Below are 23,417 nucleotides of genomic sequence, written 5' to 3' on the forward strand. Positions count from 1 at the left end.
ACCCCCTAAGAATAATAATAATAAATAATTTTTGTCTTTTTGAGACAGGGTCACCCTGTACCCCAGCTGGCCTAGAACTCACTATGTAGACCAGGCGGGCCTTGAACTCTCAGAGATCCACCTGCCTCTGCCTCCCAAGTGCCAGGATTAAAGGCATTGGCCACCGTGCCCGGCAATAATAGTAAATTTTAAAAGTATGATAGGTGTTTTTTTCCACCTGGCTCACGTATGGTCTTAGTTACTTGGGCTTATCTCAGGGTGGGGATGTTTATACAAAGCAAGGTGGTGAGGGTGGGGCAGGGTAAAAAACCCACAGTGACTCCTGGCATAAGCTGACTTCAAGGCCAGGATAGTTGCACATGGACTGGGAGATGGCTCAGTTGGTGAAATGCAAGCACGAGGACCTGGGTTCCAGCCCAGAACCCTCTTGGCACCTCTTGTCATCCCGGTGCTGGAAACAGGCCAGTCAACTTAGCCTACCTACCTGGCAAGCTCCAGGTGTTGGTGAGAGACCTGTCTGAAAAAACAAGGAATGACACCTGGTTTTGTCCTCTGGCCTCGACTCACACTCATTGTGTAAACACGCACACATGCACAAACGCACACAGGTCTCAGAAAGGAAACAGAAAACAATTGGAAAGGCAAACTGAAGTTTGACAACATAAATACCTTTACTAATCAAGGAGAAAAATATATGTGATATTAGTTGTATGTTACTGCATGATAAATTATCTCAAAATATAGGGGCTAAAACAACAGTCATTTATTGGACTGGGGACTGGGACAAGCACTTGCTGTGCAAACTGGAATCTGATCCCCAGATTCTACAGTGCAAGGGAACTAACTCCTGAAAGTTGTCCTCTGACTTCTACCACCTGCCGTGGCAGGTGTGCAGCCGCACACATATGTGCATCACATAGACACAATAGTTAAACATCGATCATCTGTTTTCTTTAAGATAACTTTCATACTTTAAAAACTATCATAATAAAACAGCTCAAGTTGGGTAATTTACTGGGAAGGAAGAATTTTACTGGAATAGAAGAATTGAAAATGTTTTTTTTTTTTTTTTGAGACAGGGTCTCCCTGTAGCCCCAGCTGTCCTGGAACTCACTATGTAGACCAGGCTGGCCTTGAACTCACAGAGATCTGCCTGCCTCCCGAGTGCTGGGACTAGAGGTGTGCACCACCACACCCAGCAAGAATTGAAAGCATTTTTAACTGTTGTGCTTTGAACTGTTGCTTAATCATTGTCAGCTGTGATTTTCCTCAAACTATTTTACTCCAGAGACAGTTTTCATTCAGATGGTTTTGCACATTTGAGTGGTGCTATTTCCACATACACATTATTTAAAGCAACCATGAGGTAGAGAAGGTGGAGTTACAACCAAGCATTGTTTTCTCTTTGTTTTCTTGTGTGAAACTTGAGGTCTAGGGGACTTAGAGTGATTTTTCCTCTTACATGAGCCTCTCTCCATTTTTTAAATTGGAGCCTCTCTTCAGTTCCATGCCAATCTTCTCAACACAGCTGTTAGTAATTGGAATTACTCTTTATTTTTGTATTTTGTTATGGGATCATACAATTGAAATATTCTTTTCTTTTCTTTTTTTTGAGACAGGGTCTCCTTGCAGCCCCAGCTGGACTGAACTCATTATGTAGACCAGACCAGGTTGGCCTTGAAATCACAGAGATCTGAGTGCTTCTGCCTCCCGAGTGCTGGGATTAAAAGTGTGCCAACTTACAGTTGAAATATTTCAAAGGGATGGAGGATTATTAATTTCTAGTCATCTCTAAGATAGTATTATTTTGTAAAATTGCTGTAAGGATGAAGGATTATGGTGAGTTACTGACCACAGTACCTGAAATCCTGCAAGTGCTTTGCAAATAATGTTTACTACTGTTGTACTTTCCCCAGTATTATGAGTTTTTAAAATTGTTTAACTTTTTGTGGGGTCTCATTATGTAGTCCAGGCTGGCCTGGAACTCAAAGACTTCTTGCCCTCTGCCATCCAAGTGCCGGAATACTACAGGTGTGTACCATCACTGCCTGCTTGGACTTTTTAATTAAAATACAACATTAACATGTCATCCTTAATTTATCTTGTAAACAAAATTAAACCCACCGTCTACTGTGACTGAAGTTTTTTTATTCCCCAGTCAAGCCAACTTTGTTTTGCTTAACCATGCACAGACATCTTTGAAATGAGAGAACGCAAATACAAGACAACTTTAGAGTTCATGTTTCAATTTTTTTATTATAATGGTATCATTTACTTTGGTAAATTCATACCCTGATTTTAAAATACCTTAAAGCAAATAAAACTTTGTTATAAATTCAAGTACTGCATTTAAAAGTGTACATGTTATACACACAATAGCTGCGTAATGGGATAACTATAACAAGCGGTTACATACATAATGCCCAGACTAACAGCACAATAGATTACACTAAATGTATTGCTCTATCATAATCATTGTTTTGTAATATAGTAATCAGCACAATAGCTTCTATGATTGCATTTTGAAGCTTTAATAAAGTCTGTAGCATTAAATAATAAATCTTTCCCCCCCCCTTTTTTTTGTGCTGAGGTCCAAACCCAGTGCCTCCTGTGTGCTAGATGAAACCTTGCTACTGAGGTATGTCCTGAGCCCAAATGAAGCAGTTTATATAGGATGTAGTTTAGGGCAGATGCTTATGCAAGAAGAAGCACTTACATGCTGTTGTATCCTTGGCAAAAAAAAAAAAAAAATAGTTCCTTTTTACTAAATAGAGTAAGTCAGGGTACAAAGAATTGGAAGTCATGAAAGAAAAACTTAAATGTTATTCCCTGTAATGTTAAAGGTTATTAACATGGTTTTCTTGCAGTTAAAACATACATTTTGTGGGATGACATATGCATATATACACATGTGGGGGAGAGAGAAAGGATTGTTTTGGAAGACTGTACTAAAATGCTAACATCACCGTAGCCCTTAAATGATCCTTTAGCCGAAAAAAAGTCTGATGAGTTGTATTCAACCATTTTTTTTTCTGTTTAGAAAAAATTAATAGCCTATAAATTTCTAATGTCTTAAAATGGGTATTAGTTAAGGTTCTTAAAAGAAATATATCTGTATTAAACAAATTAAGTTGCTTTAAAATCTTTGCAACAGTACTTATTCCCAAATATATTTTACGTCTCTATTTATTACAGTTTAAACAATTTAAAAACAAGTCCTGCAAACACTCTCAGCTCAGATAATAATATTATCTCAGTTCACATAAATGATGCAGGAAGCATCTGTCTTGGTTCTCAGAGTGCTGATCTCAGGCTCCTTGTAACCATGGAAACCATGCAGAGGCAGAAATTAGGATGATGAGAGGTGGGCAACGTCTAGTAACTATAGTAATCTCCTTTCTTTTTGTTCTTTTGTTGTTGAGACAGGGTCTCACTATATAGCCCTGGCTGGCCTGGAACTCTCTGTGCAGACCTGGCTGGCTTTGAACTCACAGAGATCCGGCGGCCTCTGAGGCGTGCACCACCATGCCTGGCTGTAACCACCTTTTCAATATTCTTTAAATGTTTTGCTTCTACAGTTGGCTTTCTGACTGTGTGTGTGTGTAAGGATACAATCTTTGTAGTTCTTTCAGTAAAGGACTGTTCAGGAAATCAGATACTGATTATAAAAACCTTTCAAATATAAATTGGCCTAATTTTATTTAGTCATCAATATAGTCTCTAGGTGTGGCTATACCTTGCTCAGAATTGCTCATGGACTGAACTCTTCTTAATTTCCAAGGTCAAATGATTGTCTCAAAGGAAAAATCATAAGTGAACAGTGAGTCCTGCCTTAAATTTGTTTATGACTTCTGCCTTTTAAAAAGTAGAACAAACAATTTAGGTTTAGCCAGTCCTGGAATCAGGGTAAATAACTCAGTGTGAATACTCAGTGTTCAAACAAACTCTTGTTTTCCTTAGGCTGGTCAACCATTTGGCGAAATTATGGACTTAACCAAACCAGCTTAACACTTTGTTTCTGATAAAGTGCACCTGGAGAAAAGACTATTTGGAGGAGAAATACAACAGAAATCACATTGAATTTCTGATTTTATTTTTAAGCCTCCCCACTCCAAATAATATACCATCATTGTGTCCACAGAGACGCTACCTCTTACTGTGTGTGTTTTCTGAAGAGAATCACAATCCCACAATGATTGTACTGTTATCCATACATGTGTGATAACTTACATTCAGGACCAGGGGTCTGTATGGCCCACCCAGTCCATCCTAATGTCATTTACAGATAAAATACTATCTCTTGGTTAATTAGTTGTGGATGGGGGTTTGATGGAGGGGATGCTACAGGATCTTCGCATGATGAGCCTGACTTCAATATCTGGCAGATTATCCTGCTTTGTCTGCAAGCACCCTTCATCAGTGGCTGCCAAGTGAAGATCAAATCGGAGCGAAACAGACTTTTTCCTCAATCGAGGGTTATCTTTAAAGAACGAACCTTCCCATTCTTTAATAACTTCATCTACTTTCTCTGTCCTGAAATGATAAAGCTTTTTATAGAAGAATGAAAATAAATGCAATATTCCATATCCATGAGACAGAAGTGGACTGATTTGTATAATGTATAGTTGTGGTGTTTCCAGTTGACGTACAGGACTTTAAAAATTGTAAGGATACAAATTTTAAGTAATTCTCTAGAATTTCAATATAATTTTCATGTTTTGATTTTAATTTTTAGGAAAATGGTGAATTGGTTGCCTATTTCTCCTCTGTGTATGTGTGTGCGTGTCTGTGTCCATGTCCGTGTGTGTGTGTGCATGTGGAGACTAGAGGTGGATGTTCCCCTCTATTGTTCCCCACTTTGTTTTTGTTTTTGTTTTGAGATGGGGTTTCACTGTGTAGCCCTGGCTGGAACTCACTATGTAGCGTAGGCTGGCTTGGAACTCAGTATGTAGCCTAGGCTGGCCTGGACTCACTATGTAGCCTAGACTGGCCTGGACCCACAGAGATCCTTCTGCTTCTGCCTCCTGAATGCTGGGATTAAAGGTATGCTTTACCATGCCGGGCTTCACATTGGTTTCTCAAACAGAGTCCCTCTCTGAACCTGGAGCTCTGTGTTTGACTGGTCAGCAAGCCCTAGGAATCCTGTCTGCCTCCCCAGCTCTCAGGTTGCAGGCTGGCCTCTGCTTCTGACTTTTTACGTGGGTGCTGGCGATCCAAGCTCAGGTCCTTATGCTTGCCCAGCAGGCACTTCACCCACTGAACCATCTCTCTAAATTCTTGGTTACATACTCTTCTCTGTGTTTTAGTATGTATATTCATGTCAGCTTAAAAAAATCACAGAATATTAAAACTGAAACATTTGAAGATCACTTGACAAGTAATTGCTTCATGTTTGTTACTGTTTCTTAGTCAATGTACTTACTGAATGGTGCCGTGGGCTTCCGTGCTCTCCTTCACATTTCCATTTAATATTGCCTGTTTCGTCACTGGGTCCACTTTTTCACTCTCATACTTTTTGGGGACTTTTGTTGAAAAAGATATTTCATTTATAATGGCTGTGAAATGTTATAGCAAATTACAATGTTGAAATACTGTTCACAGTTAAATTCCATGTCAAAATTTTATTTGAATATTAACTTCTTTTAGCTACTTTGGAGAAGTTTCCTTATATTTTATTTTTATATTTATTTTTTATTTTTTGGTCTTTTTGAGACAGGGTCTCCCTTTAACCCCAGCTGGCATGGAACTCACTATGTAGACCAGGCTGGCCCTGAACTCACAGAGATCCACCTGCCTCTTCCTCCCGACTGCTGGGATTAAAGGCGTGTGCCACCACGCTGGACGAGAAGTTTCCTTATAATCCTTATAAAGGGCACATCAGTTTTTCAAATTAGTTAATTATATCAGAAACTCACCAGAAGGCAGACGAAAGGCAACTTTACTTGTGGTGGGTTTCTGTTCCTTTTTCCCTCCTTGGATACAACCATAATATCTGAAAAGGGAAAGAGTTAGAGAAACAGCACTGTGGTAGCAAAGAATAGAAATGAGAGTGGGCAGATGGGCGTGTTCACGCAGTGGGAATGCTGTTTGCCAGTGAAAGTAAATGAACAAAGGCCATACAGCATCTTAAAAAAGAGTATGCATTTGTATTTTATGTGTATGAGTGCCTGCATATATGTATGTGCACTACATGCATGCCATGCCCTTGAGTCAGAAGAGGATGCTAGATCCCCTGGAACTGGAGTTACAGAGGGATGTGAGCTGCCACATGGGTGCTAGGAACTGAGCCCACATCATCTGCAAAAACAGACAACCCCTCTTAACCACCGAACTATCTCTCCAGTCCCCATGTGGTATCTTTGTCAATGAAATCTCCCAGGCATGGCATTGAGTGAAAGGAAACCTGCAGATAATTTTATAAAGGTTAAAATAAGACACAGGCCAATGTTATTCTTTGTTCAGTGATACACATATATTACTATAAGAGACTGTATGAGACTAATAAGTATCAAATTCAGGAGCCAGATTAAAGAGGGAAATGGTGTAGATTCTGCCCAGGGGACTTCAACATTGGAAACATTACTTTTTAAAAAAAAATTATTTACTATTTCTATTTTATGTGTATGAATGTATTGTCTGCATGTATGTGAATGTACCCGTGTTGTGCAATGCCTCAGAGACCAGAGGAGGGCTTTGGATTCCCCTGGAACTGGAGTTAAGGACGGTTCATAGCCACCATGTGGGTGCTGGGAATCGAACCCGGGTCCTCTGCAAGAGCAGTCAGTGCTCATAACCACTGAGCCATCTCTCCAGCCCCTGGAAATGTTACTTCTTAAAGAGGGTGAAGTGTTTTAACAGATAGGACTTTTAAAGTGATAGGACTATTTCATGATATATAATAACATTGCTTATAGTTTCTCAATTTTTTGTATATCTCAAATATAGTAATAAAAATTTAGATAATTATATGAGTATTAAAGACCCATTTGTCAAAATCATGAATGGCTAGGAATTAAATAAATCTACAACCATTTAATAATATGCATTATAACACATCATACATAGAACTATATATATTTTTACATAGCACAGACCATATACTAGATACTCTTTTAAGCACTTGGCAAACATTAACTCATTAAATTCTCACAGCAATCCTGTGAGGTAGGTAATATCGTTCCCATTTTACAGATGAGAAAATTGAAACAAGCAAGAAAAATATTGTTTTTATGAAAATATAGAGACTCGGAGGTGGTACCATGTTCAGCACTCTCTGGTCTTATAGATGGTTGTAAATTACAATATTTAATAAATAAGAATTCTGGACTACAGGGAGACCCTGTCTCAAAAAGACAAAAGAAATTCTTTTAATACCTTTTCCTATCAGGATACCTGGAAGGCTTTTTTAAAAAATATTTTATTTATTATTTTTATTTATTTATTTTATATGTACGAGTGTATTGCCTGTATGTATGTGAGTGCACCCAAGTCGTGCAACGCCACGGAGGTCAGAAGAGGGCTTCAGATTTCTCTGGAACTGGAGTTAAGGATGGTTTGTAGCCGCCATGTGGGTGATGGGAATCAAACCTGGGTCCTCTGCAAGAGCAGTCAGTGCTCTTAACCACTGAACCATCTGGAAGGCTTTTTAAATATGACTCAGAATTACTGTCCATGTTTATATTCACGTTTTCTTTTTTTTTTTTGTCTTTTTGAGACAGGGTTTCTCTGTAGCCCCAACTGGCCTGGAACTCACTATGGAGACCAGGCTGGCCTCTATCTCACACAAATCCACCTATTTCTGCCTTCTGAGTGCAGGGATTTTTGTGTTTTTGGGACAGGGTATTAGATAGCTTAAGCTGGGCTCCAACTCGCTGTGGAGCTGAGGGTGACTTGAACTTGTAATCCTCCTGCCTCCACCTCCCTAGTATTGGGATTATAGGCTTGTACCACTATGCCTGGTTTATGTGGTACTGGGGATCAAACCCAAGGCTTCATGTATGCTAGACAAGCACTCTATCAACTGAGCCCCATCTCTAGCCATCATCATCATCATCATCATCATCATCATCATTATTTTCTTTTTTATTTTGGTGTTTACCATGGGGTGGCCTCTTAGGGCAGTGTTCTGGTGATAATATTGGACTCTTCCAAACTTTCTTTGTGGATGGTCTGTAGAAGGCAAGGACTAACCCTAAAGGAGACCAACTGCAAGGGAAGTAGGAAGACTAAGAAAATGATCAAGAATTGCTTGTCTATGGGGCTGGAGAGATAGCTCAGCAGTTAGGTGCACTGGCTGTTCTTGTGGAGGACACAGGTTCAATTCTCAGCACCCACATGGCAGCTAACAACCATCTAAACTCCAGTTCCAGGGGATCCAATGTCCTCTTTTGACTTCCATGGACACTGCATGACATGAGTACACCTACCTACATTCAGGCCATACACACACACACACACACACACACACACACACACACACACACAAGAATTGCTTGCCTTTTGTTCTGGCTGACTTTGTGGTAGCCAACTTTGACTATTAAGTTTCTGGTTTTAGCAGGCTGGAAACAATGAACTTTGAAGGGTGTGCTAATCCTGTTTTAATGTAGGAGCTCACTGAGCAGGCCATGTCGGTGGTGGGTTTTATTTTGGATTTGATTTCTCTGATTGCATCAGCAATAACACAAGTGGCTCTGTGTCTGGTCGTGCCATTAGCCGTGGGGTTAGGTACCTGATTTCTTCTTTTTCTAGCAGGTGGCGATAAGTGGCTATTTCCTGCTCCAGCCTCATCTTGGTGTTGAGAAGCAGCTCATGCTCCAGAAGCTGCCTCTCGATGCCTCGCCTGACTTCCTGCAGCTCCTTCTCCAGCCCATCGATCACCGCCTCCAGGTCTTGCAGCTGCATCTGGTAATGCTGCTCGCTGGCTTGCAGGGAGTTTTCAAGGCCTCTTTCCTATTGACAGAGATGCTCTGAATCAGTGACACAAAATGTGCTTCTGAAATCTGATTTGCAGAGTTTTTATCCCAGTGTATTCTATTCGTTCGTTTCTGTGGTGCTAGTGGTCAAACCCAGGTCCTTCAAAACCTCCAGCTTCACTTAAAAAGATTGTAATAATTGTGCTTCACTCATGCAAGTGGGCTTTTTTGGCTAAATATTTTTACATTTTTTTATGTATGAGTGTGTATGTGTGTGGGTGTGCACATGCCACTGCACAATGTGGAAGTCAGAGAACAGTTTTCAGGAATATGTTTTCTCCTTCCACTATGTGGGTTCTAGACTCAGGTTATTAGACTTGCTGGCAAACACCTTTACCCACTGAGCCATCTCACTGGCCTCCTTTTGTGTTATTTGAGACAGGTCTCACTGTGTAATACAGGCTGGCCTTAAACTTGGGATCCCACTGCCTTGGAGGATTACTGGTGTGTATCATCATGTCTGGTTGCCAATTTTTTTTTTCAGACAATGAAACTTTATTTAAAAACCAGACATCTAGGAAAATACATTACAGGCTTGACACAGCAAACAGACAACTATATTACCATTTTAAGTAAGAGGTTGGTACAAAAACAACATGATACCCTTATCCAAAAGATAAGGTGCCTTGCAGGGGGCAGAACACTGTATGGTGCAAAGGCCCCAGGCAAAAATGGCATTTGGTAAAAGGGAGGCATGTGCCATTCTTTTGCTCTACAGGAGTCACCGTTTTCCTTGGCCCAGGTTGCTCCTTTTTGTCCTGTTAGGGGATTCCCTCAATGAGGCTCTGTCAATTCAGTAAGATTAAGTGAGCAATGCTGGGTTCAGGCTTTTACTCTTCAAATCCAGGTTTTCCCAAGTCCAGTACTTTTCAGTTAGCTAGCAGTTCCTAATATACTGTTTAATCCCAGATACTGCTATGTGTGTGTGACAAACCTTCCTTTACTGGGGGACAGTGTCAATGCAAGATAGTTAGGTCCCTTTGCTGCAGAAAGCCACTGAAGGAAGACGTTTCCCACATAGTGTGATACTGCTGTGTTTCTGCAGGGTTTCCAGATTGAAAGATGTGCTGCAAGAATTTGAAGAAATGACACCCACATTATGGTGTCAGAAAAGAATACAAGACACCTTCCAAAGTTTTCCAAACGCCTCTCCCTCCCAATTCCATACCCTGAATCCACTTCATGTCCCTGCATACAAGATGAAACCAAACAAAATGATGATCTGGAGAGGAACCTTTTTTCTCCTAAATTACTGGTCTATTGGATTTTGTCTCACAGCTTATGCAAGCTAGTGTGGTGATCTTTTTGGTAAACAGAGGTTGACAATAGACACACCTCTCCTCAAACTGTACCAGATCTTTGGGAGGCTGAAGGAACCTGGCGGCCTGTGGTAAGAAGAATCTGGGACCTTGGTACAAGGGCAAGCTCTACTGCCAGGACAAGCACTTGCACATGAAATTCAAGATCCAAAACCCGCCTCTGTTGCTATCTTTGACTTAAATGTTAGCACCAGTTTCCACTTCATTTTCTAGGATCCAAATATAAGGGAACTGTCGTCCAGAGGCAAGTGGGATGTGCCTGGAACGTGCAGCACACTGAGTTTCCTCACTCGTAAATTTGCTTAACAGACTAAATTTCCATTCTTCTTTTTAAATAAGTTCCTGCCCTCGGTCCCAGTGGTCATTGGCAGATTTTTATTTCTCAGTGGATGAGAGAGACTCCTTCATCTTCTTGGTCATCCTTGGGATGAGGTGCATGTGGTCATCCACACACTTGGCCACACAACTGTGCAGCTGCTACTTCACCTGCAGCGCCTTACTGCCTGCATCCATTGAGTCTTTGGCTTTGTCATTGCAATGCATGGTGCACCAGGTCAGGCGGTCCTGGGACCTTTCCAGCTCGCTGGTCACCAAGGCCTGGGCTTGAGCCAGAGGGGCATGGCAGTTCTTGTTGCATTGGTGTACCTGCTGCATAGATGCTTGGTTGTCTTCACAGCAGTTGGCACTGCACCGAACATGAGGTCCTGCATCTTCTGGATGTTCTCCCTCTCCACACTGTTCACCATGGCGTCTACCGCCTCTCGCACCCGGAGCTGCTGCACCTCCGCCATGGCGACCCTTAGCTGTGCCGCCCAGGCGCCCACATGGACTGGCTGCGTCGCCAAATATTTTTTTTAAGATAAGGTCTCACTGTGTAGGTTAGGCTGGCCTTGAACTCATGGAAATCCTTCCTCAGCTTCCCAAGTGCTGGGGTTATAGGCATGAACCACCACGCCTGACTTCCATTAAAAAAAAATTATGTTTTACGGGCTGGAGAGTTGGTTAAGCAGTTAAGAACACTGGCTGCTCTTGCAGAAGACCCAGGTTCGAATCTCAGCACCCACATGATAGCTAACAACTGTCTGTAACTCTAGTTCCAGGGGATTCGGTGGCCTCTTCTGTCCTTCATGGGCTTGCACAACATGGGTGCTCTTACATATATGCAGGCAATACATGCATACACATAAAATAAAAATAATAAATAAAATTTTTTTTAAAAATTGTATTTTATGACTGAGTCTGGTGACACATATCTGCATATCTGCAATCACAGCCACTTACGGAGTAGAGGCGGGAGGATCACCAATTCAAGGCCTGCTTCAGAAATTTAGTAAGATGTGGTCTCAACAATAAAAAGGGCAGGGGCTAAGGATGTAGTTTCATGATGGGCATTTACCTAGCATGCACAAGGCCCTGGGTTCGATCCCTAGTACTGGAAAAAAGTTTTTTATATGTATAACTAGGTAGCTTTTTATTTTTCAAATGAATCCTATAATCATTTCTGTGGTTAAAAAAAAAAAAAAGTCCAAGCCAAGCGTGGTGGCACAGCCTATAATCCCAGCACTCGGGAGGCAGAGGCAGGTAGATCTCTGTGAGTTCGAGGCCACCCTGGCCTACAAAGTGAGTTCCAGGCCAGCTGGGACTACAGGGAGACCCTGACTCAAAAAGTAAAAAAAAAAAGTCCTTTTTATTATGATTAACTTACTGGAACTCTGAGTGTAAAAGGGACTAAATCCCTAGAAAGCAAACAGGGTCCTTGAGAAGTAAGAGAGACAGTGCACGTCCTGCACTTCTTGGTCTCTGTCAGGAAGACCTTATTTTATTTTTTGGTCTTTTTGACACAGGGTCTCCCTGTAGCCCCAGCTGGCCTGGAACTCACTATGTAGACCAGGCTGGCCTTGAACTCAAGGAGATCTACCTGCCTTTCTCTTTAGTCTGAGACTAAAGGCATGTATCACCACACCCGGCCAGGAAGACCTTATTTTTAACTCTAACAGGGCACCTTCAACTGACCGGCTTAGAGTCATGTAGTCCAGGTCGTATCTCAACTTGGAGTTGTGACCTATCAGCCTATCTTCTTTGTTTAAGTTGGCCAAAATTAAGAGAGGGGAAACCACTAAAACTCTTAAAAGCCAGACTCTCCTCAGGGACTTTGGATTTTCGGTTTCCTGGTCCCCTCTTTACTTATGGAGAGCTTTTCCCCTGTATGAGTGTGTGTATGTATATGTGATTCTTTATGTATATTGAAGTGATTATCTTTCAGTAAAGCCTGTTTGCCCTTTGCTGTCTTCAGAGTCTGAGATTTTCCCTGCATTTTAATTCTTTAATTAGCAGAGAAAATTAACCCAAACAATAGCTCATAGACTGATAATGGGCCTACAATTTGAGTTTTTAATATTTTTATTGTTTTTTTAAACTTTTAAAAAATTTTTAGTTATTTTTTATTTTATGTGTATGCGTGTATTGCCTGCATGTAGGTAAGTGCACCCATGTTGTGCAACACCTGTGGAGGTCAGAAGAGGCTGTCGGATCCCCTGGGACTGGAGTCACAGACAGTTGTTAGCAGCCATGTGGGTGCTGGGATTCGAACCTGGGTCTTCTGCAAGAACAACCAGTGTTTTTAACCTCTGAGCCATCACTCCAGCCCCTTGAGTTTTTAATTTTTAAAAACATATTGAAAATATAGATTATAAAAAGCATGCTAGGAAAGTGCTTAAATAGTTTTCCATTGGAAATATCAATGGCATGAATATAAGAAACCCACTGTTAAAAAGACTATGGGACCCAGGTGTGGTGGCATATACTTTAATCCCAACACTCTGAAGGCAGAGGCAGGCAGATCCCTGTGAGTTTGAGGCAGGCCTGGTCTACGTTGTGTGTCCAGGTTAGCTGGGGCTACAGGGAGACTCTGTCTCAAAACACACCCACACCCACAAAGGACTATGGGTAATAATAACACAAGCTCTGTTCTCCCATTTCAACAATCAGAGAGCTCCAGGACAACAAGCAGGTATTACTTAATTTCTCTAGGTATAAACTGAAGCTGTGTGAGCTGATTACAGCCACCACCATGGGTGGCAAAGAGCTAGGATTGGTTAGTGTTTGGTGATCGCTACTGTAAGATAATGGCCATCTTCCTTTCTCTCTCTTTACTGCATGTGCTGGGCAAGTGCCCTGCTAATGAGCTCCATCCCCAGACCCCTTCCCCTCCCTTGGTCACATAGCATCTGAGGAGCAGTGGGCCAGCTGCTTTAAGATCCTGCTCACCACAGCATGGAGAGATTCAATTTCCACTTGCAGGTGGTGCCACTGGCGACGGGCCTCCTTGAGCTCTGCCTGTGCTGCCTTCAAAGCCTCTCCGTCCTTGTCCATCTTTTTGGTTATATCCTCTTCCAGCTATAGGAAAGGCAACAATAACACCAGCAAACAAAAACACCACTCTCGAAAGGGAGATGTTTCAAAGCAGTTATGGAAAACTCTCATGCAGGGCTCAAGTCTTGTTTCCTTTTAACTATTAGATTACAAATATGTGTTCTAATGCTTTGTTACATATTAATTAAATGCATGAGCCAGTCAATTCTCTGCTGTAAAACGATTTCAAAATTCCCTTCCCACTATGACAGTCTATGAAATACAGATAAAACATATTTTAATGAAAAACTGTTTGCAGGACCTAAATTTGTAACATCTGATTCTTAACTTTGCATTACTTGTATGTGTCCATAAGGAAGAAGGATTGAAATCCACTGTTATTTTCCTACACATTTTCTTGTAGGCTGTGACACACAGGCAGATACATAGCTAGATATCCCAAAGAGATCAATCCTGGGTGTATGGATTGGGAGTAAATAGTACTGGAAAATATATTACTAGTAAATTAGATAATAAAGCTGGCCCAGAACTTGCTATGTAAACCAGGCTGGCTCATACTCACAGAGATCTGCCTGCCTTTGCTTCCTGAGTGTTGAGACTAAAGGCATGGGCTATGACACCTGGCCAAAAATGACATCTTAAAAGATTGTTTTCTAGGGGACTGGAGAGATGGTTCAGTGGTTAAGAGCACTGCCTGCCCTTGCAGAGGATCCAGGTTCTGTTCCCAGCACCCATATGGTAGCTAACAACTGTCCATAACTCCAATTCATCTGATGCCCTCTTCTGATCTCCGATGGTGTTACATGTACATGGCACACTTACATACATGCAGGTAAAACACTCATATACATTAAAATATAAATTAAAGACATTATTTTCTAAATGTTATTATATTAAATAAGTGGGGGAGGGTGGGGGGCTATATCCGAATGGTTTAATGCTTGCCTAGCATGCACAAGTCTCTGGGTTCCAGCATCATCACTGAAAAAAAGTGGGATATTTTCTATTTTGCTTTAAATTTTATGCTGATGGAATTAAAACATCTGTTAACAGCATTCTAAACACTTGAAATTAGGAGCAACACATTGCGTTGACATGAAAATGACAACTTTTTATGTTGCTTTATATTTGAAAAATTGATTGTGTAATAGATTTTAAGGGAAGCAGAGTCCATAAAAATCTGTGAATAACGTTTAGGCCAGGATATTACAGGAGAGGGCTGGAGGGGTGGCTCAGAGGGTAAGTGCTTATCAAGCAGGTGTGAGGACTGGAGTTCTGATCCCCAGAACCCATGTAAATGTTGGGTGGGCATGGAGGCTGGCCGTAATTCCATCCTCCAAATGTGAAGACAAGGGATCCCTAGAGCAAGCAGCTATCAAGACCAGCCGTATCAGTGAGCTTTGGGTTTGATTGTGAGACCCTGCTTCAAAGAATAAAGTGGACAAGCTATGAAGGATGGTTGCCAAGATACCTTGGGCCCCTATGCCCATGGGTACCAATGTGCAGGTGCACCCCCCCGTGTTCACCCATGCACATGCAAACATGCATACACACACACACACACATACAAGCATACAACACGTACACACATGAAAAATGGAAAAAGAATACTAGAGAAAAATTCATTTGCGTTATTTGGCCAGCTGATCCCTTGTTCTTAGAGAGAGCTTTGGAAAAGTCAAGCAGCAAACAACTCCTGCCAGAGCAACAACAACACAGAGCAAAAAGAATCTTGAGAACAGAATATAAAATTTGAAAACATAATAAAATGGTGCTGCTGGTCTTCTGGATTTGCAGTGGGGAACTGGCAACTAAGTTGGATGGTAACTACATTCCTAAAAGGACCCCCAGTGACCACATCTCCCCAACTTTTTTGTGTGGTCCCCATGTCAGGGTTGAGTCAGGGTGACCTGTGTCTCACTGTAATAAGTAGACTGTTGCAGAGGAGATGCTGTGCCAATTCTAGGCTAAGCCTTAAAAAGCCTGCCAGCCTCCACGTCATACTTTTGGGAGCCCTGGCAGTCCTCATGTTAGAGGTCATATAGGGAGGCCAGATGGGGAGGGATCCAGAGGCAGATGGAGAGGGACCCAGAGGCAAAAGGAGAGGGAAACAGGCTCAGGTATGAGCCAGCCTTCTGGCAATTCCCTACGAAGATGCCAACCATGTGAACCAGCCACCCTGAGTCTTCCAGTCGATAAGGTCTGTGATGACTGCAGCCCAGCCAGCAGGACAGCAGCAGTGGGTGCCTTACCCCACAGAACCACCAGGCAGAATACAACAGTTATTTTAGTTCACTGAGTTTTGGGGTAACTTATAATATTGTAATTAGTAACTAAAGCAACTTTATGTCTATTTTTATTTTTGGTGCAGGGGCTTGAACCCAGGGCTTTGCGATATGTTGTGAATACAAAATAAATGGACTTTCTGAATTACTTGGGAAAACGTTTCTCTCAAGTTTTATTACAAAATGTAAACAGAACTTACTGCAGTTTTGCATTTTTATTTGCATCACTCATTTCCGCATTGGGACTTGTAAATTAAACTTACATTTCTACTTTGCAAAATATCCGTTTGGCTTATAATTTCCCCAAAGTTTCCATCTACTGATTCTTTTTCTCCTATAAAAAATGTGAGTGAATGTCTCCAACGTCAAAATCAATGTCCCAGGGACTTCTTTAATCTAGAGGTCCAATCATTTGCCTGGAAACAAAATCTATAATGTTACTGGAATGAGTTGCTAGTGGAAGGAAGGCCTGCGGTTTCCTAGCAATGTTTTTTCCTTTCTTGTGATGTTCCCAGGTAAACTTTTTGCTGTCTCTGGGTGCTGGGAATAGAATTTGAATAATCAAATATAATAGATAAGCTAATTTAAAAAAACTCTAAATTTCTGAAATTTTTTATCTAAATTATTTGCTTTTAAACTTATTTAGGCTTGAGGCCTTAATTATTAAAGAAGAGTGTCATTTAAAACTAAGTATATGGAATGAGGGTTAAGTGTTGAACTAAGTTGGCTCTTTATTTTTCGATACTTAAACTTTGCAAGGATTGTGTTAGAAGTAAACATGTCATAGCATAAAAGCAAAAACATGTACCTTTAAAGTATAGAGTCGTTACTAAATTGGGAAATTTTGATTGTCAAAATGTATACTCTTGGTTCTGAAAGCCATGTTCACACACTGAGGGGATTTCTATTTATAATGATCTAGTACAAAGCTGAACTCACTAAAAAGATGACAGAAGCTTTTTAGAAATAGTTCCCTTGCTTTCGTGTGCAGTGTGTGCACTAATAACCTCACTATAAAGCCTTCATTTCACAGACGCCGTCTCAATCACATCTATAACTCCACAATATCCTTGAAGAATATTCGAAATGCTTCCTTGCTGAGGAATGCCTAAAGAGGTTGGAGCGCACCATTTTATTGTTTGTTGACCCCATGTTTTATTTATGATGGTCACCTCATCATTTACCTGAAACCCCAATGCATCAATCAATATTTATTGAATGGTAATTTAACAGCACAAACACACTCTTTGTCCCTGTCACCCCAGTCCCAGTGCAGAAAAACCTACATCGCCTCCCCAGTATATGCTGCTTTGAAAAGGAAATACTGTACCTCAGAGAGGCGGGGACAGGAATTGGGTAGACATGGACTGTCTCCTTATCCTGAAGGTGCCTCGCTGAATGAAATCATTACCTGGATCCTTGTTGACAGCACGGTCTCTATCTGATTTCTGGTGAGGAGCTTTTCATAGTTTGCCCTGATCTCATTGAGGAGCTGGGACAGTTCCATTTTTTTCCCATGCTCCACCTTGTCTAGCTGGACCCTGTGGTAGGATGAGTCGCTGCGGCAGAGCCGGCCCAGCCTGCGTCCCCAGCACACAGCCCCGCTGAGCCTTAAAGATGCAGAGCTCCTTTTTCCAGAGGCGGGGGAGACTCCCGGCTTCCAATCAGTCATGCAAATGTGTGAGAAACTGTTCTCTCTGGTAGTCATCGCTACGGTGGAAATGTCATAGTCTCCACGAAGGAGAGGAAAATAACATCCTCAGTTGGGTCTCTGTGCAATAGAAGGCTTTGGCTGGGGGCGGGGCCTGGAGTGTTCTGTTTACTTTGTGATAAGGAATGCAACGGGTCACAACATTCAGAAAGTCATAGCTAGCTAGGCAAGGTTGGACATGCTTGTTATCCTAGACCTCATGCAAAAAAATCTTGAGTTTAGGGACAGCCAGGGCTGCATAGTGAGGCCCTGTCTCAAAAAACCAAATTGAGTCAAAACAAAAAACCACGAGTCCAATTTGTGAGTACAAAATTTGGAGGGGTAGGAAAGATGGGGGTGGACCGGAGGAGTTGGGTGAAAAGGGGTTAAATAGGACCCAAATACATTGTATGAAATTCTCAAAGAACTAATAAAAAAAAAAAAAACAAACCCAAAATAAAACAAACAAAATTTAATTTAGTTTTTCCACGATACTGCATGGAATTGATCTGGGCCCCAAACCGGATAGTTTAAAATTTTCTGTACGGGTTTTATCAGCATTTGGATCCTTTAAGCAAAAGTACTAAAGGAGAGGGAAGGAGAGAAAAGAGAGGGTAACAGAATGGGCTGCTTGAGGGGAGGAACGGAACCAGCGAGGGAGAGTCCATGGGGGGACAGTGAAGGGCCAGGGTGGAGGGGATGACTGAACACAAACTACGAAGACATATATGGACGAAAATGCCATGATAGAACCCATTACTTTTTTGTTTTGGTCTTTTTGAGACAGGGTCTCCCTGCAGCCCCAGCTGACCTGGAACTCCCTATGTAGACCAGACTGGACTTGAACTCACAGAGATACGTCTGCTTCGGCCTCCTCAGTGGTAGGATTAAAGGTGTGCACCACCACGCTCAGTGAACTCATCACTTTGTATGTTCACTTACCAAAATTTAAAAATCCCAACACTATGGCAGGTCATTTGAATATGTTGGAAAATTCAAGGATTCTGACAGTTATTAGAAACAGCATCAGAAAGACTGACCATTTTGTCAGCAGCCATATTTCTCTCAAATGCATGCAGTGTAGCTCATGGTGGACCACCAGCCCGAGAGCAGAGCATGATGGGTTGAGGTGAATGCCGGAAGTCACTCAGGTTACAGATGACACGAAGGCTAGAGATGAGCAGCAGGGCACTATGGGAGCTGTGAGCTATATTTACAGTGTTCCGACAAGATGGAAGAAACGCAGCCCTGTGGTCCCTGTGGAGGGAGTGTGCACTGAGGTAAGATTTCTGGGAGACTGCTCCTTCATCAATAAGCATACAGATTCCGACACCTCAGGCTTGAAAATCGGTTTATTCAGCCTAAGGGGAAGAAACAAAAGAGTGTTCTACCCAGTTGTTCTAGTTTGCCTTCAACTGCTGTGATGAAAACGCTGAGCAAAACAATTTGGGGAGGAAAGGGTTTATTTAGCTTAGAAGCACAGTCCATCAGAGGAAGCCAAGGCAGGAACTCAGGAAAGGAACTCGGAGCCCAGGCCATGGAGGAATGATGCTTACTGGCTTGTTCCTCTGGCCCACGCTCAGTCTTTCTTATACAATACAGGACAACCTGCCTAGGGGTGGCACCATCCACAGTGGGCTGAGCTCTTCCACATCACTCAATGATCAAGAAAATGCCCCATAGTCATGGCCACAGGCCTGTCCAATAGAGGAAATTCCTCAATTGAGGCTCCCTCTACTCAGGTGTGTCAAGTTGACAACTAAAGCCATCCAGCACACCAGTCTTCACTGTCCCTGATATTGCGTGACCTACAAAGACAGAGGACTATGGCCAGAGGGTTAAGGTGGCCTACCCAAGGAGGTTCAGTGAAGCGAGAGCATTACTGTGACAGGAACTTGGATTGTTGGTTGCACATATGCCCTTGTCCTGTCTGCTTCTGTGCTCTCTCCCTGTGTAAATTCCTGTTTGATATGGCCAGCTTGTTAGATGTGACTGAAATCTTTTTATGAGTGGGTCATTGTTGTTTGTAGAATGACTTAATGGAAACTTGGTTCTAGTACATACAAGGCCTTTGTATATAACTCTTGCTTTAAAAATATTAATTAGTGGTGTGTGTGTGTGTGTGTGTGTGTGTGTGTGTGCATGTGCATGTGTGTGCCTAGTCCTCATGTGGAGGTCAGAGGACAACCTGGAGGAGTCAGTTCTCTCCTTCTACTAAGTGAGTTCTAGGGATCAAACTCAGGATGTCAGACCTGGTGGCAAGTGCCTTTACCTGCTGAGCTATCTCACCAGTCTGCCTCTTGCTCTTTTAATTTCTGAGTTAACTTACTTCTGACCAGGCCAGTCTATGCCAGGCATTCCTACAGCCCTCTCCAAGCAAAGCTGCCCCACCCCTAGTCCCTGCTGAAGGGAGAGTTTCCAGGTCATTCCTGACTTCTACCTCCTCTTTTTCTCCCTGTCAGTCACAACTTGATAGTTCATAGATTGGTAAGAGATCTGGAGGTATCCTGATACAAAAAACCCTGGGTAGGGCTGGAGAGATGGCTCAGCAGTTAAGAGCACTGGCTGCTCAGTTCCCAGCACCCACATGGCAGTTAAAAACTGACACTCCAGTTCCAGGGGATCCAGTGCCCTCTTCTGATCTCTGTGGGCATTTAATATTCATGACTCATGCATATTAAAAAAAAATTAAAAAAGCCCTGGCTAAGGAGGGGCATGGAGGATTATATGGCTAAAACAGATTTTCTTTTTGGGTAACAGAATGAAAAACATGAAGAGGATTAGGCACTTGTGGGTCAAAGAAGAAAGAAGAAAACAAACTATTTAAAATTATTTATTATTATTTATCTATGTGTATGTGTCTGAGTGTGTGTCTCTGTGTGTGTATGGGAGTATGTGCACATGTGTGTATGTGCACATGTGTATACAGGTGCCCCAGGATGCCAGAAGAATGTTCAGATCAGGGCCATTTGTGTGATCACTGGTTTGGAACTCTCCATTGAAGCCTGGTGGGGTCAGCAGTGGGTATACAGCTGAAAGCAGTGACTCTCCCTCTCCCTGAATCTGTCAGTAGCAGATAGCTCAGCAGTGAGGGGCAGGAGCCCCTCCTCTATCCATACTTGACTATTGATGAGCCTGTTCTTGCACAAACCCAGGACAGGCACCCCAAGCTGCTGTGAGTTCGTGATTGCAATGGCTGTGCCTTCTCCCTGCCTTCTGGCTCTTATATTCTTTCTGTTCCCTCTTCTGCAACATTTCCTAGCCCTAGAGGGAATGATAAACATATGTTGTAAACCATGGCCGAGTGCTCACTCATTCTTAGTACTTTATGCAGCCATGAGCCTCTGCATTCACCACTGTTCACTGCAAAGAGAAGCCTCTTGTATATTTTTTAATTAAAAAAATTTTTTTAGACAGGGTCTATTGTAGCCCAGGTTAGCACTGAGCTTACTATGTAGCCAAGGATGACCTCACTACCATACCTGGTTTATGTGATGCTGAAAATCCAACCTAGGGCCTTGTGCATACCAGGCAAGCAGTCTATAAACTGAGTTACATTCCCATACCTGTCTCTTCTCTTATTTATTTATTTTTGGTATTTAAAAAATATTTTATTATTTTTATTTTATGTGTATGAGTGTATTACCTACATGTGAGTGCACCCGTGTTGTGCAAATGCCACGGAGGTCAGAAGAGGGTGTTGGATTCCCTTGGAAATGGAGTTAAGGACGGTTTGTAGCCATCATATGGGTGCTGGGAGTTGAACCCGGGTCCTCTGCAAGATCAGTCAGTGCTCTTAACCACTGACCCATCTCTCCAGCCCTCTATTTTTGGTATTTTTGAGACGGGATAGACCAGGCTAACCTTGAACTCACAGAGATCCACCTGCCTCTGCCTGGGATTAAAGGTGTGCGCCACCACGCCTGGCTGTCTCCTCTCTTTTTTAAAAAATATTTTATTATTTTTATTTTATGTGTATGAGTGTATTGCCTATGTGTATGTGAGTGCACCCGTGTTGTGCAAATGCCACGGAGGTCAGAAGAGGGTGCTGGATCCCCTGGAACTGGAGTTACAGACAGTTGTTAGCCACCATGTGGATGTTGGGATTCAAACCTGGGTCTTCTGCAAGAGCAGCTAGTGCTCTTTAACTGCTAAGCCATTTCTCCAATCCCAGGTCTCTTATCTTTAAGCATCCAGCCACTCTCTCCCATGCATTCTTCCACACGTGAGGGCTTGAAATCCATTCTGATGCTCTTGAAGGTTGACGGCAAGGAGTTAGGTAGATGGTTGACTGCATCTGTGCAGACTCACTGTGCACCCATAACCCGTTTGAATCTGTTTCCTAGGATGTAATCCAGGAAGCAGAGAACATTTCCCTAAATGTTCGCTCTGGCAAACATTCCTCCAATTTTGTTGATTTACAGGACCTCTGATGCATCCATCTGCAGCTGAACTCTTGAGGCCCTGCCTCTGCCCACCTCCTTAATCTTGTCTACTTCTTTATTCTCTTGTCTGGCAAAGCTGTTCTTTTCTTAAGAGTGGAATGGGAACTCCTGCTCTTAGCGCTAGAAGCTCAGCTACACGACTTGTCTGTCTTGTTTTCTGTGGCATTACCACTTTCTATCTCTGGGCCAGGCACATAGAAAGTAGAAAATAAATATATGTTGGAGGAATGATAGATCTGCTGAATTTGTACCCAGGTCACAGTTCCCTTCAATGAAGAGACTAAGGTTTGGGAGACTACTTGACTTTTGTTTATCTTTCCCATAAGACAATAAACCCAGAGTAATAATGTTACCCAGGAAGAGAAAAACTAATCAGAACATCACTTAAGTCCCTTCAACCATGTATGAAAATGCGTGCCTTAAAAAAATCTGCAATACAGACTGGAGAGATGGCTCAGCGACTAAGGGCACTGGCTACTCTTGCAGAAGAACTGGGTTCAGTTCTCAGAACCAACATGTTGGCTAACAATCAATTATAACTCCAGAACTCCAGTTCCAGGGGGATCTGATGGCCTCTTCTGATCTCCGTGGGCATTGCATGACACGGGTGCACTTACACACATGCAAGTAATACACTCATCTATATCTATATCTATATCTAATCTATATCTATATCGTCTATATCTATATCTATCTATATCTATATCTAATCTATCTAATCTATGTCTATATATCTATCTATATCTAATAAAATAAATAAATAAATAAAATATTGAAAAAAATCTGCCCTAGGGACTGGAGAGATGGCTCAGTAGTTTAGAGTACTTATTGCTCTTGCAGAGGACCTGGGTCCAGTTCTCAGCACATACATGACAACTTACAACTGCCTGTAATTCCAATTTCAGGGGATTCAATGCCCTCTTCTGGTCTCTGAGGACTCCTGCATATACATGGTGCATGCAAACTCAGGCAGGCAAACACATACTCACATAAAATAAATAAATCCGTAAAAGATCTGCACTAGTAAGATTATAAACCAACGATAGGAGTTCTGAGCATCTCATCTGTAATTAAATTGTTTCAAGTGAGTCAAACAGCTACATTTAACTTCATATGGTTTGTGCCAAACTGTAGGAAACCAAGATGCCAGGCCCTAGGGTGAGGTGAGCTTAAAACTTTTAAGTCCAGGCTGCATTCTCTGCTAAAGGGAGGGGCACTGAAAATAGTGGCTCTGATAATCCCTGTCTTGCAGAACACTGCCAGACTGGCAGGAGAAAGCAGCCTGGTCATAAGTGCAGGCTCCCTGCTCTGTGGGAAAGAGTCTTGGTCAACAA

At 42.1% G+C, this 23,417-nt stretch overlaps 1 protein-coding gene and 1 pseudogene across 2 annotated transcripts; both read right to left on the reverse strand.

The window, feature by feature from the left end:
• Positions 1–4,071: 4,071 nt before the first annotated feature.
• Krt222 (keratin 222) lies at positions 4,072–17,561 on the reverse strand. 2 transcript variants are annotated; one of them, XM_008835186.3, is made up of 6 exons: positions 17,279–17,561; positions 13,559–13,687; positions 8,729–8,949; positions 5,916–5,992; positions 5,423–5,555; positions 4,072–4,533 (listed from the first exon to the last, which is right to left on the reverse strand). In XM_008835186.3, the coding sequence occupies exons 2-6, from the start codon at positions 13,661–13,663 to the stop codon at positions 4,305–4,307; spliced, it is 765 nt and encodes a 254-aa protein (XP_008833408.1). In that variant the 5' UTR covers positions 13,664–13,687; positions 17,279–17,561; the 3' UTR covers positions 4,072–4,304. The 2 variants fall into 2 exon arrangements, with proteins under 2 accessions (XP_008833408.1, XP_008833407.1); XM_008835185.2 differs by having other exon boundaries at positions 17,360–17,544.
• On the reverse strand, positions 10,667–11,109 carry LOC115070696 (annotated as a pseudogene).
• Positions 17,562–23,417: the final 5,856 nt, after the last annotated feature.

The sequence above is a fragment of the Nannospalax galili genome, unplaced genomic scaffold (genome assembly GCF_000622305.1).
Source record: "Nannospalax galili isolate Female #2095 unplaced genomic scaffold, S.galili_v1.0 scaffold137, whole genome shotgun sequence".
Lineage (NCBI taxonomy): Eukaryota > Metazoa > Chordata > Mammalia > Rodentia > Spalacidae > Nannospalax > Nannospalax galili.